The following is a 19,985-nucleotide window of genomic DNA, read 5'->3' as shown; positions in this document are numbered from 1 at the left end:
GATTATCCAGAAAGAAAGAGGAAATAGCAGTTCCCAGGGTTTCAGGGTTGGTAGACTGAAGTGGTCGTTGGCTTTATTCATCACAAGAGTGATATAAGATGGAAGAAAACATAAGAGAGGTAGACACTGAATTACGTTTTCTGTGCATGGTCTGACTTCTTCAGTATTTGATTATTCAGAGAAAAATAAAACACTAAAAATTAGGGTAAGTTCCTCTACTTTTTTCTTTAGAAAAAATGCATTTGTCTTGAGCATAGATTCACAAAGAGGTTAACAAGAGTACATTACAGACTAATAAGTTATGAGGGTTATAGAGGACAGTTCTATTCATTCTGCAGATATCATTAAGGAAAGAGCTAAAGAAAACATTGCAGCTATAACCATGTTGATACACTTAAAATTAATAAAGTTCTGAAAACATTTGGTGTGACTGTAGTGTTAATGATAAAGAATTTGAATTTTAGCATTTTAATGGTTTTGGAGTTTTTTTAGTGCAATTTTGACTTTGCATTAGTGTCTACAATTTATAACTAAATTTTATTTTTTTGAAAATGATATTAAGATGAATATTCAATCTGAAATAAAACTTACATACAAAGTGTTTAAAGTATATTTATTCACTGTTTTTTCTTCTATTCTAGTTACTATTTTTGGAAATGAAGAAAATGGTAAGACACTTTTAGTTTCAATTTAAGTTAAATGCTTAATGATATTTTAATTGGAACAGACTTTTTATTTATTGATTGATGAATACATGTGTTTTTGTTTTTTAGAAATAAAATCCCTATCTTTAAATTTTAAGTAATTAAAACAAGAGCTAGTAATGGGGTTATTTCCAGACCAAAACATTTCATGTATTCTCATTTTGTGTTATTTATGTAAATTAAAGTAGCCATTATTTTGTACAGCACTTAGTACCCAAACTTCTTTGTGTATTTATATAAATATTTCTGTCGCGTATGTTCTTCAAAACTTTTTATTTGGATTTTTTAAAATATGAGTTCTAGCTAGCTAGGTTGAGGAGACAATTCTGCTTTCATGATGTCTGAATTTTATTGATGGTTCTCGTTTAGGCATTTGTTAAAATCACACTTTACAATGCACAGATATTTAAGAAAATAACAAGAATGTAAATTTGTAAATTGCATTACCAGTTTAAGGAAGCTAAAGTTTTTATAACAACTAAGTAAAAAAGACAGTGCCTAGAGGGAAAAATCATTTCTCAAAATTTCACTGAGATAAAAGCATATTTCATAAGTCTGATGAGATTAAATTTAAACAGAATTTAATTGGACATGCAAAACTCCAGAGGATTTCTAAAATACTTGAACAGTTAGAAATTATCAGTATATAGTAATTCCTCTTACTGGAGATAATTAGGCATTAAGTATGTAAATCTTAAATTACCTTTAAATTTAATTTCTCAGTAACAGAATAAATGCAGACTCAGTTGGCTTATTTTCTTTCTTTAAATCAAAAATGTTTCCTGTATGTTGGAAGCACAGATACAGAAAGCAAAGAAGTTAGAAGTTCTTATAAAAGAACTTTTAACTTATATCATTATCTCTTGGGGCTATTTTTACCATGTCTCTCAAAGAGTTTTTTTTTTTTTTTTTTTTTTTGAGACGGAGTCTCGTTCTGTTGCCCAGGCTGAAGTGCAGTGGTGATCTCAGCTCACTGTAAGCTCCGCCTCCCGGGTTCACGCCATTCTCCTGCCTCAGCCTCCTGAGTAGCTGGGACTACAGGTGCCCGCCACCATACCCAGCTAATTTTTTTTTATTTTTATTTTTTAGTAGAGATGGGGTTTTACTGTGTTAGTCAGGATGGTCTCAATCTCCTGACCTCGTGATCTGCCCGCCTCAGTCTCCCAGGGTGCTGGGATTACAGGCATGAGCCACATTGCCTGGCCAAAGAATCTTTCAATACAGTCTTTTGTTATTGCTGCTGTTAGCTTGTTTGTTTTTAAATTCAGTTACAGGTGATTTTTGAACTTTTGAACACAGAGTTTGGTATATAGGTTTCAGGTTTTTCTTTCAACATTGATTTAATTTTCTCGGTTAACTATGATTTTACTTCTTCTATTGTAACCAATAGCAGGTATATGTAACCAGAAGTTTGCCTATTGATAATCACATTAATTTGAATTTAGTGAAAAGCATTGTTTTCTGTTATTCTTTACTCATTATAATTTAATAATACCATCTTTTAAGTACTTACTATATTCTAGGTCTTGTGTTAAGAGCTTTATTTTATCTATTTTTTAACAGAATATATTTTTAAGCAAAACCATTTTGTTTTGTTTTCATGAAGAAAAGAAATATTCTGAAATCATGTTAAATGTTTTTAAAACTATGAAGAGTATATTGTTTTTACATTTAAAGTATCTCAAAGTTACCATCTATCTCAAAGTTACACAATAGTGTATAGATGAGGAACAACAAGCTTGATTTAATATGGAGTCTAGGCAAAAATATTTATAAAGGAAGTAAGCAAAGTGAAGATAACATCGCAGGGTTGTTAAATGGTCTCAGTGTTATCGTAACAGTAGGAAACTCAGTTCTTGCACGCTTTTCCAAAGGAAAAACAAATGAAGCAATTATATATAATATATAAAAATACATATATATAATATGTATTTTTTCTTTTTCTTTCTTTTTTTTTTTTTTGAGATGGAATCTCGCTCTGTTGCTCAGGCTAGAGTGCGGTGGCACAATCTCAGCTCACTGCAACCTTTGCCTCCCAGGTTTGGGCGATCCTCCCACCTCAGCCTACCACGTAGCTGAGATTACAAGTGTGCACCACCACGCCCAGCTAATTTTTTGTATTAGTAGAGATGGAGTTCTACCTTGTTGGCCAGGCTGGTCTTGAACTCCTGACCTCAAGTGATCCGCCCACCCCAGCCTCCCAAAGTGCTGGGAATACAGGCGCGAGCCACAGCACCTGGCCAAAGCAATGATATTGAGTCCATTGGATACACCGTGGGGTTCAACCTGAAGGGAACTGACAGGATAGAGAAAGCAGATTTTGAAAAACCAGTTTTTAATACGCATGACGATCAATGTTAGTGGAAGCAAAAAGAGCACATTTGAAAATAGAAGGAAGTTACGGTTACAATTTTATCTTGGCATCAGATACTTGCTTAGAAGTAGAATATGACCATTAAGATGATGGTTGGAAACGTGAAGGAAACTGTAATTTTAGCTAGGACATAGTGAAAAGAACCTTGGATTTTTGTCAAACGAATATGGGTTTGAATTCTGGCTTCATCATTTAATAACTAAGTGACGTTGGACAAAGTATTAAATTCTCTGAGCCTCACTGCTTACATCTGTAAACTGGAATGATACCTTAGAAGACTTACTGTGAGGGTTAGAAATAAGGCATAGATTATAGTGCCTTCTAGTTGGCTTTTGGTACATAGGAGTGGTGATTTGAGTACCTATAGTCGGTTATGGTGACTGAGTAGTCCCATGGTTTTACTAGGATGCATTGGTAATGAGGTTGCAATTATTTCTTAGGAATTCTGCAGCCAAGAGGGAAAAGAAACTATGAGCAACATATTTTACATCAGCCACTGAGATGGATTGGAAGCAAGGAGGCCAACTGGCTCTTGCAGCAATCCAAAGAACATAGGCAACAATTTATGAACTATGCACCGACAGTGAAAATAATGATAATTATTGAAATTTTTGAAAAATAATGAAAATAGTAATAATGAGTTCACTTGGAGAGAAATTTTAGGAGCTAGAATTAGTAGCATTTGCACGGATAAGCTGTGAGATACGAGGAGTCATTTCAGGCCTGGGTTTCTGCATTGGTCAGCCGTGTGACTGGAGTTTCTGTTCTCTGAGATCAGGCATGAACCCAATACAATTTCAAAAGAAAAGGTTGGGTTGCAACAGGGTTGTCAAATTATTATTATTATTTTATTTGAAAAGAACAAGCACTTTTTAAACCAGAAACATAAGGGAAAATAAACCTCAGACCGAAGGAAGGAGAGTACTTCTAACTGAATACATGTTAGCTTTTACAAAAGCTTCATTACGTTCTTTTTTTTTTTTTTCAGTGCAGACCAGTGAATACTTTTTCACTTCTTAAAATTGAGAAACACTGATATAGGGAATGCACAAAAAGGACCAAATTTTGGAGAAAATAATTAAAATGCCTGGATAAGACTAAGTAATAATATTAATAGTCAGTATTTATTGAGGATTTATTGTGTGCCAGGCATTCTTCTAAGTGTTTTGTGTGTATTAGCTCATCAGTATTAAGCAGCTAGCTTTACTGAAATAAGTAATTGAAATCTAAGCAAATTATTTGGAGAGTGCAGTATGAAGAAGTAATGAATTCTGAAAGTATCAGAAAAGACCTTTGTGGAAGGAGTAGCATTTTATCTGAAGTTTAAAAATGAGTAGAATTTCAGACTTGTCTATATTTGTTATCTTCAGTGGGTTTATGGTGCTGCATTACAAACTGAAAAAGAGTTTAAGCATCTGGTAGATCTTGCTTCTTAAAGAAATCAGTACTGCTTCTTTCAAATATGTAGAATACAACAAAAAGCTTAAAATTATATCAGTGACAATATTTGGAGATAGAGATGTTGGACTGTTACATTAATCTACTTGGGAAATAGTTATGTTAGATATTCAAAATGGCCAAAACTTTTTCCTGTTAGCCTGTATTAAACAGGAATGAAATTTAGGGTACTTTTTCTGAACAATACAGGGAATGAGTTATTCAGATGTATTCATCATTTATGGTGATGGTAACTTATTTTATTTACTTTCAGTTGACAGTTCCTTGGATTTAATGTTCATAGTAATAGATTCTGTTTTAAATAATTTTAAGTCATTTAAGATGAACTTTTGGAGAACTTGAAATATAGTGAGTGAAGAAAGTGTTTTAGCTTAAATCTTCAGCAATTTAATATAATCAAATCTCATCTTAAATCTCATCTTATAAACCAGACTGATAATCCTTAAATATAGGAACAGAATATTTCTTCATATCTAGTAATGTTTCCTCATGCAAGTAAAGTTTATATATTTGATGTTTCAGTACATTTTAATTTGTTTATTGGATTCGGCCTCCTGACCCAATTATTGTGTTTTAATGTAATGCCTTTTGCTGTTTTCACCCGGATTCAATGAACTGTTATTTGTTTTTATTTACCAGGAAAGACCGTTGTTTACCTTGTGGCTTTCCATCTGTTCTTTGTTATGTTTGTATGGTCCTATTGGATGACAATTTTCACATCTCCCGCTTCCCCCTCCAAAGAGGTAAATTTAATGTTGGTAAATTACCAAATGTTTTAACTGATTATGGATTTTTTTTCCCTTGTGTTACCTTTGTTAAAACTTTACATAATGCATGTGTTCTGTTTCCATTCATAAAACTGCTTGGTTGCTCTGTACTGTGAATGTGAGTCATCAGCCTGTTCTCAGATACAGTCCACTGACATAGCATAGTAAAAGTTCAGCAGTATAGAAATGCTTACTACTTTTCTGCCATGCTATGTTTTCTTAAAGATATACTTTATATTACTGAAATAAAAAGTCTGAAGGAACGGAATTGAGTTAGGAAAGTAGAGTTTATTTTTAGAAACTCTCAACATTTATATTTTCTCAGGCATGAACAGATATGCTGCAATTAAAGAAAGTTTTGTGATGGAAACAAATTGTCTAGGCCATTGCTTGCTGCACTTTAATATGACTAGTGTTTCTTCTAATTGGAGGTTCCATTTGGAAAATAATATAGGTAAACATTTATGTGGAGTAGGTTTTATGACCAGTATGTCTCTCTTACCTCGCCATAGCTGACTGAATTCTTCCTTCACTGAAAATTTCATATAGCAAGGTGGTTAAGAATATATTCTCTAGAGTTAGAGTTGTCTGAGTTTGATCTTTTGCTCTAAGAATTTAATCTCTCCAAGCTGCAGTTTTCTTATCAAAAAATGGAGCTAACAATTGTGCCTGTCTCTGTAGGATGTTTGTAAAGATTGTGAGATTTATTCAGTTAAAACATGCATTCATTTATTTATTTATTTATCTATCTATCTATCTATTTATTTATTTATTTATTGAGATGGAGTTTCGCTCTTGTCACCCAGGCTGGAGTACAATGGCATGATCTTGGCTCACTGCAACCTCCGCCTCCCAGGTTCAAGCGTTTCTCCTGCCTCAGCCTCCTGAGTAGCTGGGATTACAGGCACGCACCACCATGCCTGGCTAATTTTTGTGTTTTTATAGAGACGGATTTCCCCATGTTGGTCAGGCCGGTCTTGAACTCCTGGCCTCAGGTGATCCACCCACTTCAGCCTCCCAAAGTGCTGGGATTACAGGCGTGAGCCACCATGCCTGGCGTGAGCTTTTAAAATAGTAGTTTACCTGCCACATTGTTAGGACTCAAATATTAGATGATGATGGTAATGTAATCGTTTCCCTTTGTGTTAAATTTATCAAAATCATTAAAAATTATAGACCATATGTTTAAAAATAGTATCAACTTCTATTTAACTTTGCAGTGAAGAACATATATACAAAAAGTACGCATATGTGTACACACCTGTGCAACTACTACTCAATTCAAGAAACAGAACATTACCAGAACCCCATCAACCCCCGATGCTTCCTTTCAGTCGTCCACTTCATAAGAAGCCACTCTCTTGCCTTCTAACAGCATAGATTAGTTTTGCCTGTCTTTTGTACTAAATATAAATGGAGTTTTGTAGTAGTGTGTGTATGGTGTGTATGTGTATGTCATAGTCATATGTGTGTATGTGGCTTCTTTCATTAACATTCTATTTGTAAGATTCATCTGTGTTATGTATAGTTGAAGATCATTCTAATTATTGTTTAGTATTCAGTTGTATGTAACACAATTTATTTACTCGGTCTACTGTTAATGAGCATGGGGGTAGCCTCCAGCTTCGAGCTGTTACAAGTAGGGCTGCTGCAAATGTTCTAGTGCATGTCTCCTGGATAATATATATGTAGTTATTTTGGGTAGATGCCTAGGAGCAGAACTAGTAAATATACATTTAACATTAGCAAGTAATGCCATACAGTTTTTTGCCTGCTTTTTCTATTAGATGCTTTTGTTTTAAAAGGTAAAGTAAACCATAAGTCAGACTTCAGTGTTGCTTCACATATATTCATCAGGCATTTGTTACTAATTAGTCAACCCTTAAAGTTATGTTACAAACTATCATCCATTTCTTAATCTTGAAATTGAAAAGGACTTAATTTTGTTTAATCAATTACTAGTAGTGATGACTCTTGAAAACATCGCATGTGTAAAAAGTAAATAATTCTCATTACAGGAAATAAGAAATAGAATAAGAAAAATAATTGGTAGTACTTTTGAGAAGCAGTGTAATGTAGAGGTTAAGAATGCAGGCCGGGCGTGGTGGCTCATGCCTGTAATCCAGCACTTTGGAAGGCCGAGGCAGGCAGGTGGATTGCTTTAGTCCTGGACTTTGACAACAGCCTTGGCAATGTAGCAAACCCCGTCTCTACAAAGAATAAAAAAATTAGCTGGGCATGGTGGTGTGCACCTGTAGTCCCAGCTACTCGGGAGGCCGAGGTGGGAGGATCACTGAGCCCGGGGAGGTTGAGCCTGCAGTGAGCCGTGATCATGCCACTGCACTCCAGCCCAGGCGGCAGAGTGAGACCCTGTCTCAGACAGCAACAACAACGGTACCACACAGACTCTGGACTAAAACTGCTCAGGTTCAGCTCGTACCTCTGCAACATACTATCTGTGTTAACTGTGACTTTGGAGACTTTCCTTAGTTGGTCCCTCCTCTGTAAAGTGAGGGTGATATTAGTAGCCACCTCATAGGTTAGCTGTAAGAATTGAGCAAATTGATAATCTATGTAATTACTAATAGATACGATGTGGAGTTAATAGTGTGTATAAAGAGCTCAGAAGAATGCTTAGCACCTAATAAGTACCATCAAAATGTTATTATTATTATTATTTTTTTGGTGGTTGTTTTAGCATATTGCATCCATTTCGCATTCAGCCCAGAGCTTAAGCCTTCACATCAGCTTCTCCTTCATTCTCATCTACTCCTGTAAGGTCATCTGTCTCCCCAAGCCTGTATCCAGTGACCTTGCTGTGGCATGCTTCATTTGCCCTGTCAGAGAACTTATCATCTGGTATTGTAATTGCCTGTTTACTAATATGCATCACATTATTAAATTTTAAATTTTGTGAGGGCGGGGATATTTACATTGCATTCTTCACTAGATCCCTTCCCACACTCTCTGGCACATAGTAGATTTTCAATAATTATTAAATGAACTAATTATTAAATCTTCATGGGCCAGCTAAGCTAAGCTCTAGGGACAACTCAGAACAGGAATTTAAGATGCTCTTTGCCACTGAGCTTACAGTGTGCTGACTGAGGTAGGCCTATATAAGCAATTACAGAGCTGTGAGTTTGGGGCTAATGTAATACCAAACTCACAGCTTTTGTTAGGAGGATTCAGTCATCTCAGAGGTTAGAACAGTGCTTGGAGATCCAGGTCTAGGGGAATAGATTGGGTCTAAAAAGCAAAAACTGGGGCCAGACGTGGTGACTCATGCCTATAATCCCAGCACTTTGGGAGGCAGAGGCAGGTAGATCACCTGAGGTCAGGAGTTTGAGACCCGCCTGACCAACATGGTGAAACCCCATCTCTACTAAAAGTACAGAATTAGCCGGCTGTGGTGGTGCATATGCCTGTAATCCCAGCTGTTTAGGAGGCTGAGGCAGGAGAATTGCTTGAACCTGGGAGGCAGAGGATGCAGTAAGCCAAGATCACGCTGTTGCATTCCAGCCTGGGCAACAAGAGCGAAACTCTGTCACAATAATCATTATCATCATCATCATCGTCATCGTCATCATCATCAAAAACTATAAATCGTTAAGGAAGTTAAGTTATAAATATGGGTGCGGTGTCTTTTTTTCATTGTTTCAATCAAGTACTTCTTGACCACCCACCGGATATCAGACTGTGCTAGGCTTAAAGGTAGAGACAAACAGTAAACAAAATAATTATAAATTGTGATAAATTTAGAAAAATAGCATGGTAATATAATAGAATATAACAAAGTAAAAGCTACTTCAGGGGAGAAAGAGCTACTTTTAGATAGTATAGTCAAATAAATCTCTGAGGAAGTGGCGTTTAAGCTGAGACCTTTATAAGTATCTCTTCCACTAAGCTTTTTGAAGGAAAAATCTTTGTTGTTTATTCCTGTATCCCCAGTAGTTAGAATCAGACCTCGTGTATAACAGGCAGTAAAGACTTAAGAAATGGTGAGGAAGAGGCAGCATGTGAATAGCTGATAAGCATCTCCCATCACCAAGTGTCATCTTTTCTAAAAAGAAAATACGGTCCCATCCCTTCCCTGACTATAATCCTACAGAGTTTGCCAGTTAGCTGTAAGATAAAGCTCATGTTCATTTGCATGGTACATCAAATCCCTTCATGAACTAAAATCTTACTAATTTAATCTTCATTGCTTCTTCATGGAACTCTATAATCAAGCAGTGTGTTAAACTGAATATACTGTACTATTTTCACATCGTTGTGCTTTCTGTATGCTGTTCCCTTTGCCAAGATTTTCTTTTCTTCTCTGTCTTCCTGAAAGTTTCCTGTTTATCGTTCAAAACTTAGGTACACTGCCTTCAAGAACTTTCATTGATACCTCCTACTACCTCCCAAGGGAGCTTTTATCATACCTTGTAATATATTATTAATGTTGTACTTTATGCTGATTCTTATTTTGTAATTCTTTGTTTATATGGCTCTCTTACTAGACTATAGAAATATACTTTTTGAAGGCAAGGGTTGTTTTTATTAATCTTTGGATCTCTGATATCCGGGACAACACCTTACTCTTAATTGGCATTTAATATATATTTAAATAGAACTATCTGAACACTGAATTTAAGACAATAATAGCATTTCATAGTTTGAATTCTGTTCACTAGTTTTGAATGAAAAGACAAACTTCTAGAGCTAATTCAAAATTACAATCTGTTTGAATTTTTGTTTTGTTCCATTCCTCATCTAAAACGCTGATGCCTCTTGAAATTTTCATTTGGTTAAGCTTTTCATAATTTTATAACCTTCTTTTTTTTTTTTTTTTAGACAGAGTCTTACTCTGTCACCAGGCTGGAGTATAGTGGTGTGATCTCACTGTAACCTCCACCTCCCAGGTTCAAACAATTCTCCTGCCTCAGCCTCCTGAGTAGCTGGCACTACAGGCGCATGCCACCACAGCCAGCTAATTTTTGTGTTTTTTTAGTAGAGACACAGGGTTTCACCATGTTGACCAGGCTGGTCTTGAATTCCTGACCTCGTGATCCACCTGCTTCGGCCTCCCAAAGTGCTAGGATTATAGGCATAAGCCACCTTGCCTGGCCCATAACCTTCATTCTTAAGGATAAGTGATGATGTTGAGTAGCAATAGAGAGCCTGAGCTTGGGATGCTACTGCAGACTAGGAATAGAACAGCCCAGAGAAATCTGTTGAAATTTTATAGGGAATCTGTAAAATTTGATCAGAACATCTTCTATTCAAATATATTTAACATGTTACCATGTGATTTTTATACTCTACTATGAATATGTAAGAGACACATCATGTCAGGAAAGAACTTTCTAACAAGTTAAAATTCTCTTAAAGAGAACATGCCATCTTGCAAAATAGGAAAATATTTCTCTGAAAGTATTCAAGAGGGACCCAATCTGTCAGAAATGTCTGAGGACCCCTCTTGTGATGGAAGATTAGATAAGGGACCTCCATTGTCTTTAAGACTTTTTCATCTTTAAGGTTATGTGAGTCTTTCCTGACTTCTTACTGTCCTGTTCATCTGTTCATGTGGCTTCTTGTCCCCTATAAGTAATTTGGGGGTTTCTTGTCCCATCACAATCTGATTGTGGAAGCTGAGCGAGGTAATCTAAATGGACTCCTACATTTCCCAAAGTGTGGTGTTTCAGTCAGGTTAGAGTAACAATCTATAAAAAGCAAAAACATTTATCTTACATTGTAATATAGAGGAAAATGTACCAGAATAGAAAACAGAATACCTGTATTTTACTATTGGCTCTGCCAGTAGTTCTGCAGTCTTAGAAAATTGCCTAAGTCTCTTAGAATCACAATTTCCTCAATTCAGAGCTCTCTCTACTATGCCAAGCTGTTGCCTTGTTTATAGCAGAATCCTGTGTTGTTAAGCTAATACCATTAGCGATGATGGGGCAGCAAGAGGAGGAAACACTTTGGTGTTTGAGTTAGCAACTAAACCAAATACTCCTTAAACATGAAAACTCAGGATTCCTTAGGGCTTTTTAAGCAGAACCCTACAAGTAAATAAAAATTGAGGAATTGTATTATTAAAATAGAAAACACAATGAAGAACAAATCTCAAGCCATTCTTAGTTGTTTTTTTTTTTTAGTCTACAAAATAAAGACTGATAGAAACCTATACTTCCTGGTAACATGAAATTTAACATGAGGCATAAAACTTAGGATCCTTGAGATGTTAGGATGACATATGAAAAGAACAATTAAAAAGGACTCTGAAGGGAAAATGCCATTAAGAGAAATGAACCAGAGGCTGGCCGCACATGGGAACAGACACTAAGAAGTGAAAACAAGAAACAGCTCTAGGCCGGGCGCGGTGGCTCATGCCTGTAATCACAGCACTTTGGGAGGCCGAGGCAGGCGGATCATGAGGTCAGGAGATCGAGACCATCCTGGCTAACACAGTGAGACCCCCGAAAAAAAAGAAAGAAAGAAAAATTAGCCAGGCTTGGTGGCGGGCGCCTGTAGTCCCAGCTACTCGGGAGGCTGAGGCAGGAGAATGGCGTGAACCCGGGAGGCGGAGCTTGCAGTGAGCCGAGATCGCGCCACTCACTCCAGCCTGGGGGACAGAGGGAGATTCCGTCTCAAAAAAAAAAAAAACAGCTCTGTAAAGGACGCTCTACTTGAAGAGGCCACTATGCTTGCCTTGACAATGTGTCATAATTCTGGTGAAAGTAGTCCTATTGGTTAGCTTTTTAAAATCTAAAAATGGTTGGTTTGTTTTTTTTTAAATGACTCATTGCCCTTCTTGAGACATTTGGCTAGAAATTAGTGGGACCCCATGACTGTGATTTAGCCTTTCACCCAAAGCAAGTAAATCTTTGGACATTTTTCCAAAAATTAAAAATCTCTTGACAGTAACTTTTGCGCAACTAAAATTTTTACTAATGGAGACTATATATTAAGCCTTTCTTGTGTAGAAATTTAATTTTATTTGTGAAAAACAAAGATGGAAAAATATTTAGTTCATGTTCTTTGCCATCTGGTGTGGAGAGCAAATCTTTTCTATGCCAAAGGTATGTAGTTTTTGTTAAAATGTCCTTGATTTATCTACTTAGCAGTTAAGTTTGAAGACAAGTTTTGTCTTCATAAAATAGTTTTTGGTTTTCTGTTCCAGATAAAACTTTTTCTGAGCATGATAATTAACATCATGGGATTTAAGAAATTTAATAGTCCTCTTTTCTTTTATAGTTCTACTTGTCCAATTCTGAAAAGGAACGTTATGAAAAAGAATTCAGCCAAGAAAGACAACAAGAAATTTTGAGAAGAGCGGCAAGAGTTTTACCTATCTATACCACATCAGCTTCAAAAAGTAAGAAAAAGAATAAGTGTTCCTTTTCTAATGATTTTAAAAATATGCCTATTCCTGCCAGGATATATTTGCATGGTTTGACTATTAAATGGATACTGTGATTGCCATAAATAATATCTGTAGCTACAAGACTTTCCTGTTTTCTCGTTGTGGTATTTCAGATGCAGAAATAGATAAATAGATAAAAACATCAATATAAATTGTTTAAGGGGCTCACTTTAATATGAATCTCTTCTGTACTTGTTTTTTCCCCCAACTCAACTTTCATGGCTAAAAATTTTAATTATTATTCTTAGTAAACTGTCATTTGGAAGTCTGAATTTGAGTATTACATGTCATCACTGAGTAATAAAAAAAAAATCTAATGGTGTGCTGAGAATGGGGAACAGTAAAAGACACAAATAGGAAGAAAGTGGTTCAGATGTACACGGCTAATACGCTGAGAGTCAGGCTGTGAGCTCAGGTTTGTCTAGCTCCAAAGCCCTGGGTGTTTCCTGTGTACTGATGCCTCCACTGAGATCCATGACCATAACAGCAGCTTCCTGTTCCTAGGTTGTAATCTTACGACAGGGAAGAGTCTGTGAGTGGCGGTCATTTAAATAGAGGGAATTGTTTTATTTTGTTTATTTAAAAAAATTTTTTTGTTGTTTTTTAGGAAATTGTTTTATGTATTATATACCTCATTAATTGGTTTAAACACCAGGTAATGATTGCAGCTTAACAGTTACTCTGTTTACATGTACGAACTCATTTAGACCTCACAACAACCTTATGAAGTGTAGACTATAGTTTCCATTTTACGGATGAGGAAACTAAGACACAGTGAGGCTAAGTAACTTGTTCCAAGTCATACAGCTAGTATAAAAAACAACAGGATTTTAAGTCCAGGTGCTCTGCCTCTTCAACCCACTAAGTTTCTACACTCCAATGGGAAATTACCTTTGTGTAGCTGTGTACAAACTGTGACTCAAGAAAATTTAAAGTGTCTACAAGATTTTAGGAGGGGATATTCGACTGACTGTCCTTTTTGCATAACTAATATAGTATAGAATGAAAACGTGGATTACAGATCAAACCCTAGCTTTTCCCTTACTAATACGGTACAAGTCACTTAAACTTTCTAAGCACTAACTTTCTCGTTTTAAGGTGATGATAATAATATTTACATGACTGAGTTAGTGAAAGTATTAAAAGAGACAATAGATGTAAAGTACTTAGTATAGCTCTTTGCATAGAATAATAAATTTCCAGTAATTTTTTTTTCTTTTTTTTTTTGGAAATGGAGTCTCACTCTGTTGCCCAGGCTTGAGTGCAATGGTGCAATCTCAGCTCACTGCAACTTCCACCCCCGGGGTTCAAGCGATCTCCTGCCTCAGCCTCCTGAGTAGCTGGTGTTACAGGCACATGCCACCACACTTGGCTAACTTTTGTATTTTTGTGTTTTTAGTAGAGATGGGTTGGCCAGGCTGGTCTCGAATTCCTAGCCTCAAGTGATCCACCTGCTTTGGCCTCCCAAAGTGCTGGGATTACAGGCGTGAGCCACCGTGCCTGGCCTATTGTTTTATTACATTTGCCTTTGATTATAGGTCTTTTAGGTGGTCTATATCCAGGGCCTCACTTCCTTCTAGTGAATTCCAGGCAGCGGGCTTTCATTCTCCCTTCCAGGATCAGTGGCGTTTTGTCATTCTGTCTTCTTGAAACGCGTTCCTCTTTGTGTTTTTCTGTAGTTTTATACTTCTGTGTTTGTATCCTTGTATGATTGTTCTTCATCCCACATTTGTTGTTTTCTCCTATGTCTTAACTTCACGATGGTGCCTTACCCCATTTTTTCTGTACTGTCCTTTCAACTGTTACTTTTAGCCTTGGAATTCTAATACCACAATATTGTGATCGTTTGCTTATTGTGCTGCATAATTTGTTTTCTTTAATAGTTTTCAGGAATTAGTTACCTTCTTAATAGAAATTACAGCAGATTCAAGGATATTAACATACTAGCACTCACCTACACTCCAAACGCTTTCTTGTGTGCCAGGCACAGGGGTAGATTTGCAGCTGCATACAGGGATTGCACGTCTACAGAGTGGTCTGCGATCTAGCTGCACCCTGGGATGCAGCGCCCTTCCTGTTATGTCAGAGGAGGGAGCTGCAGACCTCTGCCTCTGCCAGTCATCACCATCAAGCCTTCATCATTTCACCTTGGCATGTGCCCTTCAATTCAGCATTTCTTGCTCTCACTAGAGCTCCCCTTGTGTATTTGCAGCTTCCAAAGGATAGCTGTACTTGAATGGCCTCTTATCCAAAGCTTTAAGCTCCTACAATACTGGATTCATCATTTAAAACCTAAAATCTTGGGGGAGGAACCAAAAGTCTGCCTCGTTCACTTTAATATTCCCTGCATCTAGCAGTGTTTGTCACCTGGTAGAAACTCTAAGTATTTGTCAATGAAAAACACTACCCTTACCCAGACTCAGCTCTATTTCTATCCTTGGCACCACCATTCTTCTAGCCACCCTAGAAACTCAGGTTTCCTTTGATTGCTACTTTTGAGTTCAGTCTGCTTAGTCATGAAGCCTCCTTTTCCTACAAGGTGTGTTTGGTTTAATCCCATCTCAGAGCCTAGGTAATTTCACAGCCTTTGCAATGTCAGAATGTTGAGTGGAGAAGGGCAGGGGAAAGAGAAAAGAAGATACTCATTCCTGGTGTTACCACTTGCTTAGCCATTCAACCTTCGACAGATGACTGTCTAACCTTTGGGTGTCTTTGATCTGTAAAATGGAGAGATTGAACTAGGAAATCTCTAAGGTCCTTTATAGCTCTACTTTTTCAACATTACATGGTTTTACCTCCCTAGTGTCGGTAACCCAGGCAAGGTGTTATAGAAGGCCCTCAATAAAATATAACATACTCGGTCAATCAGGGCAAGATGGCCAAATAGGAACAGCTCCAGTCTGCAGCTCCCAGTGAGACCAACGCAGAAGGCAGGTGATTTCTGCATTTCCAACTGAGGTACCTGGTTCATCTCACTGGGACTGGCTAGACAGTGGGTGAAGCCCACAGAGGGCGAGCAGAAGCAGGGTGGGGCGTCGCCTTACCCAGGAAGCACAAGGGTTCAGGGAACTCCCTGCCCTAGCTGAGGGAAGCCATGAGGGACTGTGCTGTGAGGGACGGTGCTATTCGGCCCAGATGCTATGCTTTTCCCACGGTCTTCGCAACCCACAGACCAGGAGATTCCCTCGGGTGCCTCCACCACCAGGGCTCTGCGTTTCAAGCACAAAACTGGGTGGCCATTTGGGCAGACACTGAGCTAGCTACAGGAGTTTTTTTCATACCCCAGTGGCACTTGGCATGGAGCAAGACAGAGCCGTTCATTCTCCTGGGAAGGGGGCTGAAGCCAGGGAGCCGAGTGGTCTTGCTCAGCAGATGCCACCTCCACAGACCCTAACAAGCTAGGATCCACTGGCTTGAAATTCTCGCTGCCGGCACAGCAGTCTGAAGTTGACCTGGGACGCTGGAGCTTGGTGTGGGGAGGGGCTTCTGCCATTACTGAGGCTTGAGTAGGCGGATTTCTCCCTCACAGTGTAAACAAAGCTGCCAGGAAGTTCCAGCTGGAACTCTGCAAAGGCGCTGTAGCCAGACTGCCTCTTTTGATTTCTCCTCTCTGGGCAGGGCATCTCCGAAAGAAAGGCAGCAGCCCCACTCGGGGGCTTGTAGATCAAACTCCCATCTCCCTGGGACAGAGCACCTGGTGGGAGAGGAGGGTGTGGGCGCAGTTTCAGCAGACTTACACCTTCCTGTCTGCCGGCTCTGAAGAGAGCAGCGGATCTCCCAGCACAGCGCTCGAGCTCTGCTAAGGGACAAACTGCCTCAAGTGGGTCGCTGACCCCCATGCCTCCTGACTGGGAGACACCTCATACAGGAGAGCTGCAGCTGACATCCGGCGGGTGCCCCCTGGGAGGAAGCTTCCAGAGGAAGGAGCAGGCAGCAGTCTTTGCTGCTCTGCAGCCTCCACTGGTAATACCCAGGCAAACAGAGTCTGGAGTAGACTTCCAGCAAACTGCAGGAGACCTACAGAAGAGGGGCCTGACTGTTAGAAGGAACACTAACAAACAGAAAGCAGTAGCATCAACATCAACAAAAAGGATGACCACAAAAAAACCCCATCCGAAAGTCACCAACATGAAAGACCAAAGGTAGATAAATCCCCGAAGATGAGGAAAAACCAGCGCAAAAAGGCTGAAAATTCCAAAACCAGAATAGAATGCCTCTCCTCCTCCAAAGGGTCACAACTCCTCGCCAGAAAGGGAACAAAACTGGACCGAGAATGAGTTTGACAAATTGACAGTAGTAGGCTTCAGAAGGTGGATAATAAATTCCGCTGAGCTAAAGGAGCATGCTCTAACCAAATGCAAGGAAGCTAAGAACCTTGATATAAGCATACAGGAACTGCTGACTAGAATAACCAGTTTAGAGAAGAACATAAATGACCTGATGGAGCTGAAAAACACAGCATGAGAACTTTGTGAAGCATACACAAGTATCAATAGCTGGATCGATCAAGCAGAAGAAAGGATATCAGTGATTGAAGATCAACTTAATGAAATAAAGCATGAAGACAAGATTAGATAAAAAAGACTGAAAAGGAATGAACAAAGCCTCCAAGAAATATGGGACTATGTGAAAAGTCCAAACCTATGTTTGATTGGTGTACCTGAAAGTGACAGGGAGAATGGAACTAAGTTGGGAAACACACTTCAGGATATTATCCAGGAGAACTTCCCCAACCTAGCAAAACAGGCCAACATTCAAATTCAGGAAATACAGAGAACACTGCAAAGATACTCCTCAAGAAGAGCAACTCCAAGATACATAATCATCAGATTCCCCAAGGTTGAAATGAAGGAAAAAATGGTAAGGGCAGCCAGAGAGAAAGGTTGGGTTGCCCACAAAGGGGGAAGCCCATCAGATTAACAACAGATCTCTCTGCAGAAACCCTGCCAGCCAGAAGAGAGTGGGGGCCAATATTCAACATTCTTAAAGCAAGGAATTTTCAACCCAGAATTTCATATCCAGCCAAACTAAGCTTCATAAGTGAAGGAGAAATAAAACCCTTTACAGACAAGCAAATACTGAGGGATTTTGTCACCACCAGACCTGCCTTACAAGAGCTCCTGAAGGAAGCACTACATATGGAAAGGAAAAACTGGTATCCGCCACTGCAAAAATGTACCAAAATGTAAAGACCATCGACACTACAAAGAAACTGCAACAGCTAATGGGCAAAATAACCAGCTGGCATTATAATGACAGGATCAGATTCACACATAATAATATTAACCTTAAATGTAAATGGGCTAAATGCCTCAATTAGAAGACACAGACTGGCAAATTGGACAAAGAGTCAAAACCCATCAGTGTGCTGTATTCAGGAGACCCATCTCACGTGCAAAGACACACACAGGCTCAAAATAAAGGGATGAAGGAAGATTTACCAAGCAAATGGAAACTAAAAAAGCATGAGTTGCAATCCTAGTCTCTGATAAAACACTTTAAACTAACAAAGATCAAAAAAGACAAAGAAGGGCATTACATAACGGTAAAGCGATCAATGCAACAAGAAGAGCTAACTATTTTAACTATATATTTACACCCAGTATTCATAAAGCAAGTTCTTCTACAAAGAAACTGAGACTCCTGCACAATAATAATGGGAGACTTTAACACCCCACTGTCAATATTAGATCAATGAGACAGGAAAATAACAAGGATGTTCAGGACTTGAACACAGCTCTGGACCAAGGAGACCTAATAGACATCTACAGAACTCTCCACCCCAAATCAACAGAATCTACATTCCTTTCAGCACCACATTGCACTTATTCTAAAATTGACCACATAATTGGAAGTAAAACACTCCTCAGCAAATGCAAAAGAACATAAATCGTAACAAACAGTCTCTCAGACCACAGTGCAATCATATTGGAACTAGGATTAAGAAACTCACTCAAAACCACACACCTGCATGGAAACTGAACAACCTGCTCCTGAATGACTACTGGTTAAATAACAAAAGGCATAAATAAATAAGTTATTTGAAACCAATGAGAACGAAGACACAATGTACCAGAATTTCTGGGACACAGCTCAAGCAGTGTTTAGAGGGAAATTTATATTACTAAATACCCACAGGAGAAAGTGGGAAAGATCTAAAATTGACACCCTAATACCACAATTAAAAGAACTAGAGAAGGAAGAGCAAACAAATTCAAAAGCCAGCAAAAGACAAGAAATAACTAAGAGCAGAACTGGAAGGAGATAGAGAAACAAAAAATCCTTAAAAAAATCTGTGAATCCAGGTGCTGGTTTTTTTTTTTTTTTTTTAAAGATTAACAAAATAGACCACTAGCCAGACTAATAAAGAATAAAAAAGAAGAATCAAATGACACAATAAAAAAATGATAAAGGGGATTCACCACTGATCCCACAGAAATACAAACTACCATCAGAGAATACCATTAGATCAATGAGGTCAATAAACACCTCTCCACAGGTAAACTAGAAAATCTAGAAGAAATGGATAAATTCCTGGACACATACACCCTCCCAAAACTAAACCAGGAAGAAGTCGAATCCCTGAATTGACCAATAACAAGTTCTGAAATTGAGGCAGTAATTAATAGCCTATCAACCAAAAAAAGCCCAGGACCAGATGGATTCACAGCCAAATTCTACCAGAGGTACAAAGAGGAGCTAGTACCGTTCCTTCTGAAACTATTCCAAACAATAGAAAAAGGGGGACTCCTCCCTAACTCATTTTATGAGGCCAACATCATCATGATACCAAAACCTGGCAGAGATGTGGCAAAAAAAGAAAATTTCAGGCCAATATCCCTGATGAACATCAATGTGAAAATCCTCAATAAAATACTGGTAAACTGAATCCAGCAGCACATGAAAAAGCTTATCCACTGTGATCAAGTGGGCTTCATCCCTGGGATGCAAGGCTGGTTCAACATACACAAATCAATAAATGTAATCCATCACATAGAACCGATGACAAAAACCACATAATTATCTCAATAGATGCAGAAAAGGCCTTCAATAAAATTCAACACCCCTTCATGCTAAAAACACTCAATAAACTAGGTATTGGTGGAACGCATCTCAAAATAATAAGAGCTATTTATGACAAACCCACAGCCAGTATCATACTGAATGGGCAGAAACTGGAAGCATTCCCTTTGAAAACCAGCACAAGACAAGGATGCCCTCTCTCACCACTCCTATTCAACATAGTATTGGAAGTTCTGGCCAGGGCA

The 19,985-nt window shown here is 38.2% G+C and overlaps 1 protein-coding gene across 3 annotated transcripts in view; it reads left to right on the top strand.

Moving 5' to 3' along the window:
• Positions 1 to 647: 647 nt before the first annotated feature.
• The window catches only part of ZDHHC20 (zinc finger, DHHC-type containing 20), a 61,789-nt gene continuing 42,451 nt past the window's right edge, over positions 648 to 19,985 (top strand). For all 3 annotated transcript variants that reach the window (XR_001005664.1, XM_011976537.1, XM_011976536.1), the window contains exons 1-3: positions 648 to 668; positions 5,176 to 5,279; positions 12,549 to 12,669. Coding sequence is in view for 2 of the 3 variants with exons in the window: in XM_011976537.1 (XP_011831927.1) it covers positions 5,220 to 5,279; positions 12,549 to 12,669 (181 nt within the window). In the remaining variant the exon portion in view is untranslated. The remainder of the gene's footprint in view (positions 669 to 5,175; positions 5,280 to 12,548; positions 12,670 to 19,985) is intronic.

This window comes from Mandrillus leucophaeus, unplaced genomic scaffold (genome assembly GCF_000951045.1).
Source record: "Mandrillus leucophaeus isolate KB7577 unplaced genomic scaffold, Mleu.le_1.0 Scaffold168, whole genome shotgun sequence".
In the NCBI taxonomy this organism is placed as follows: Eukaryota; Metazoa; Chordata; class Mammalia; order Primates; family Cercopithecidae; genus Mandrillus; species Mandrillus leucophaeus.
This window is presented reverse-complemented; position numbering and strand designations above follow the sequence as displayed.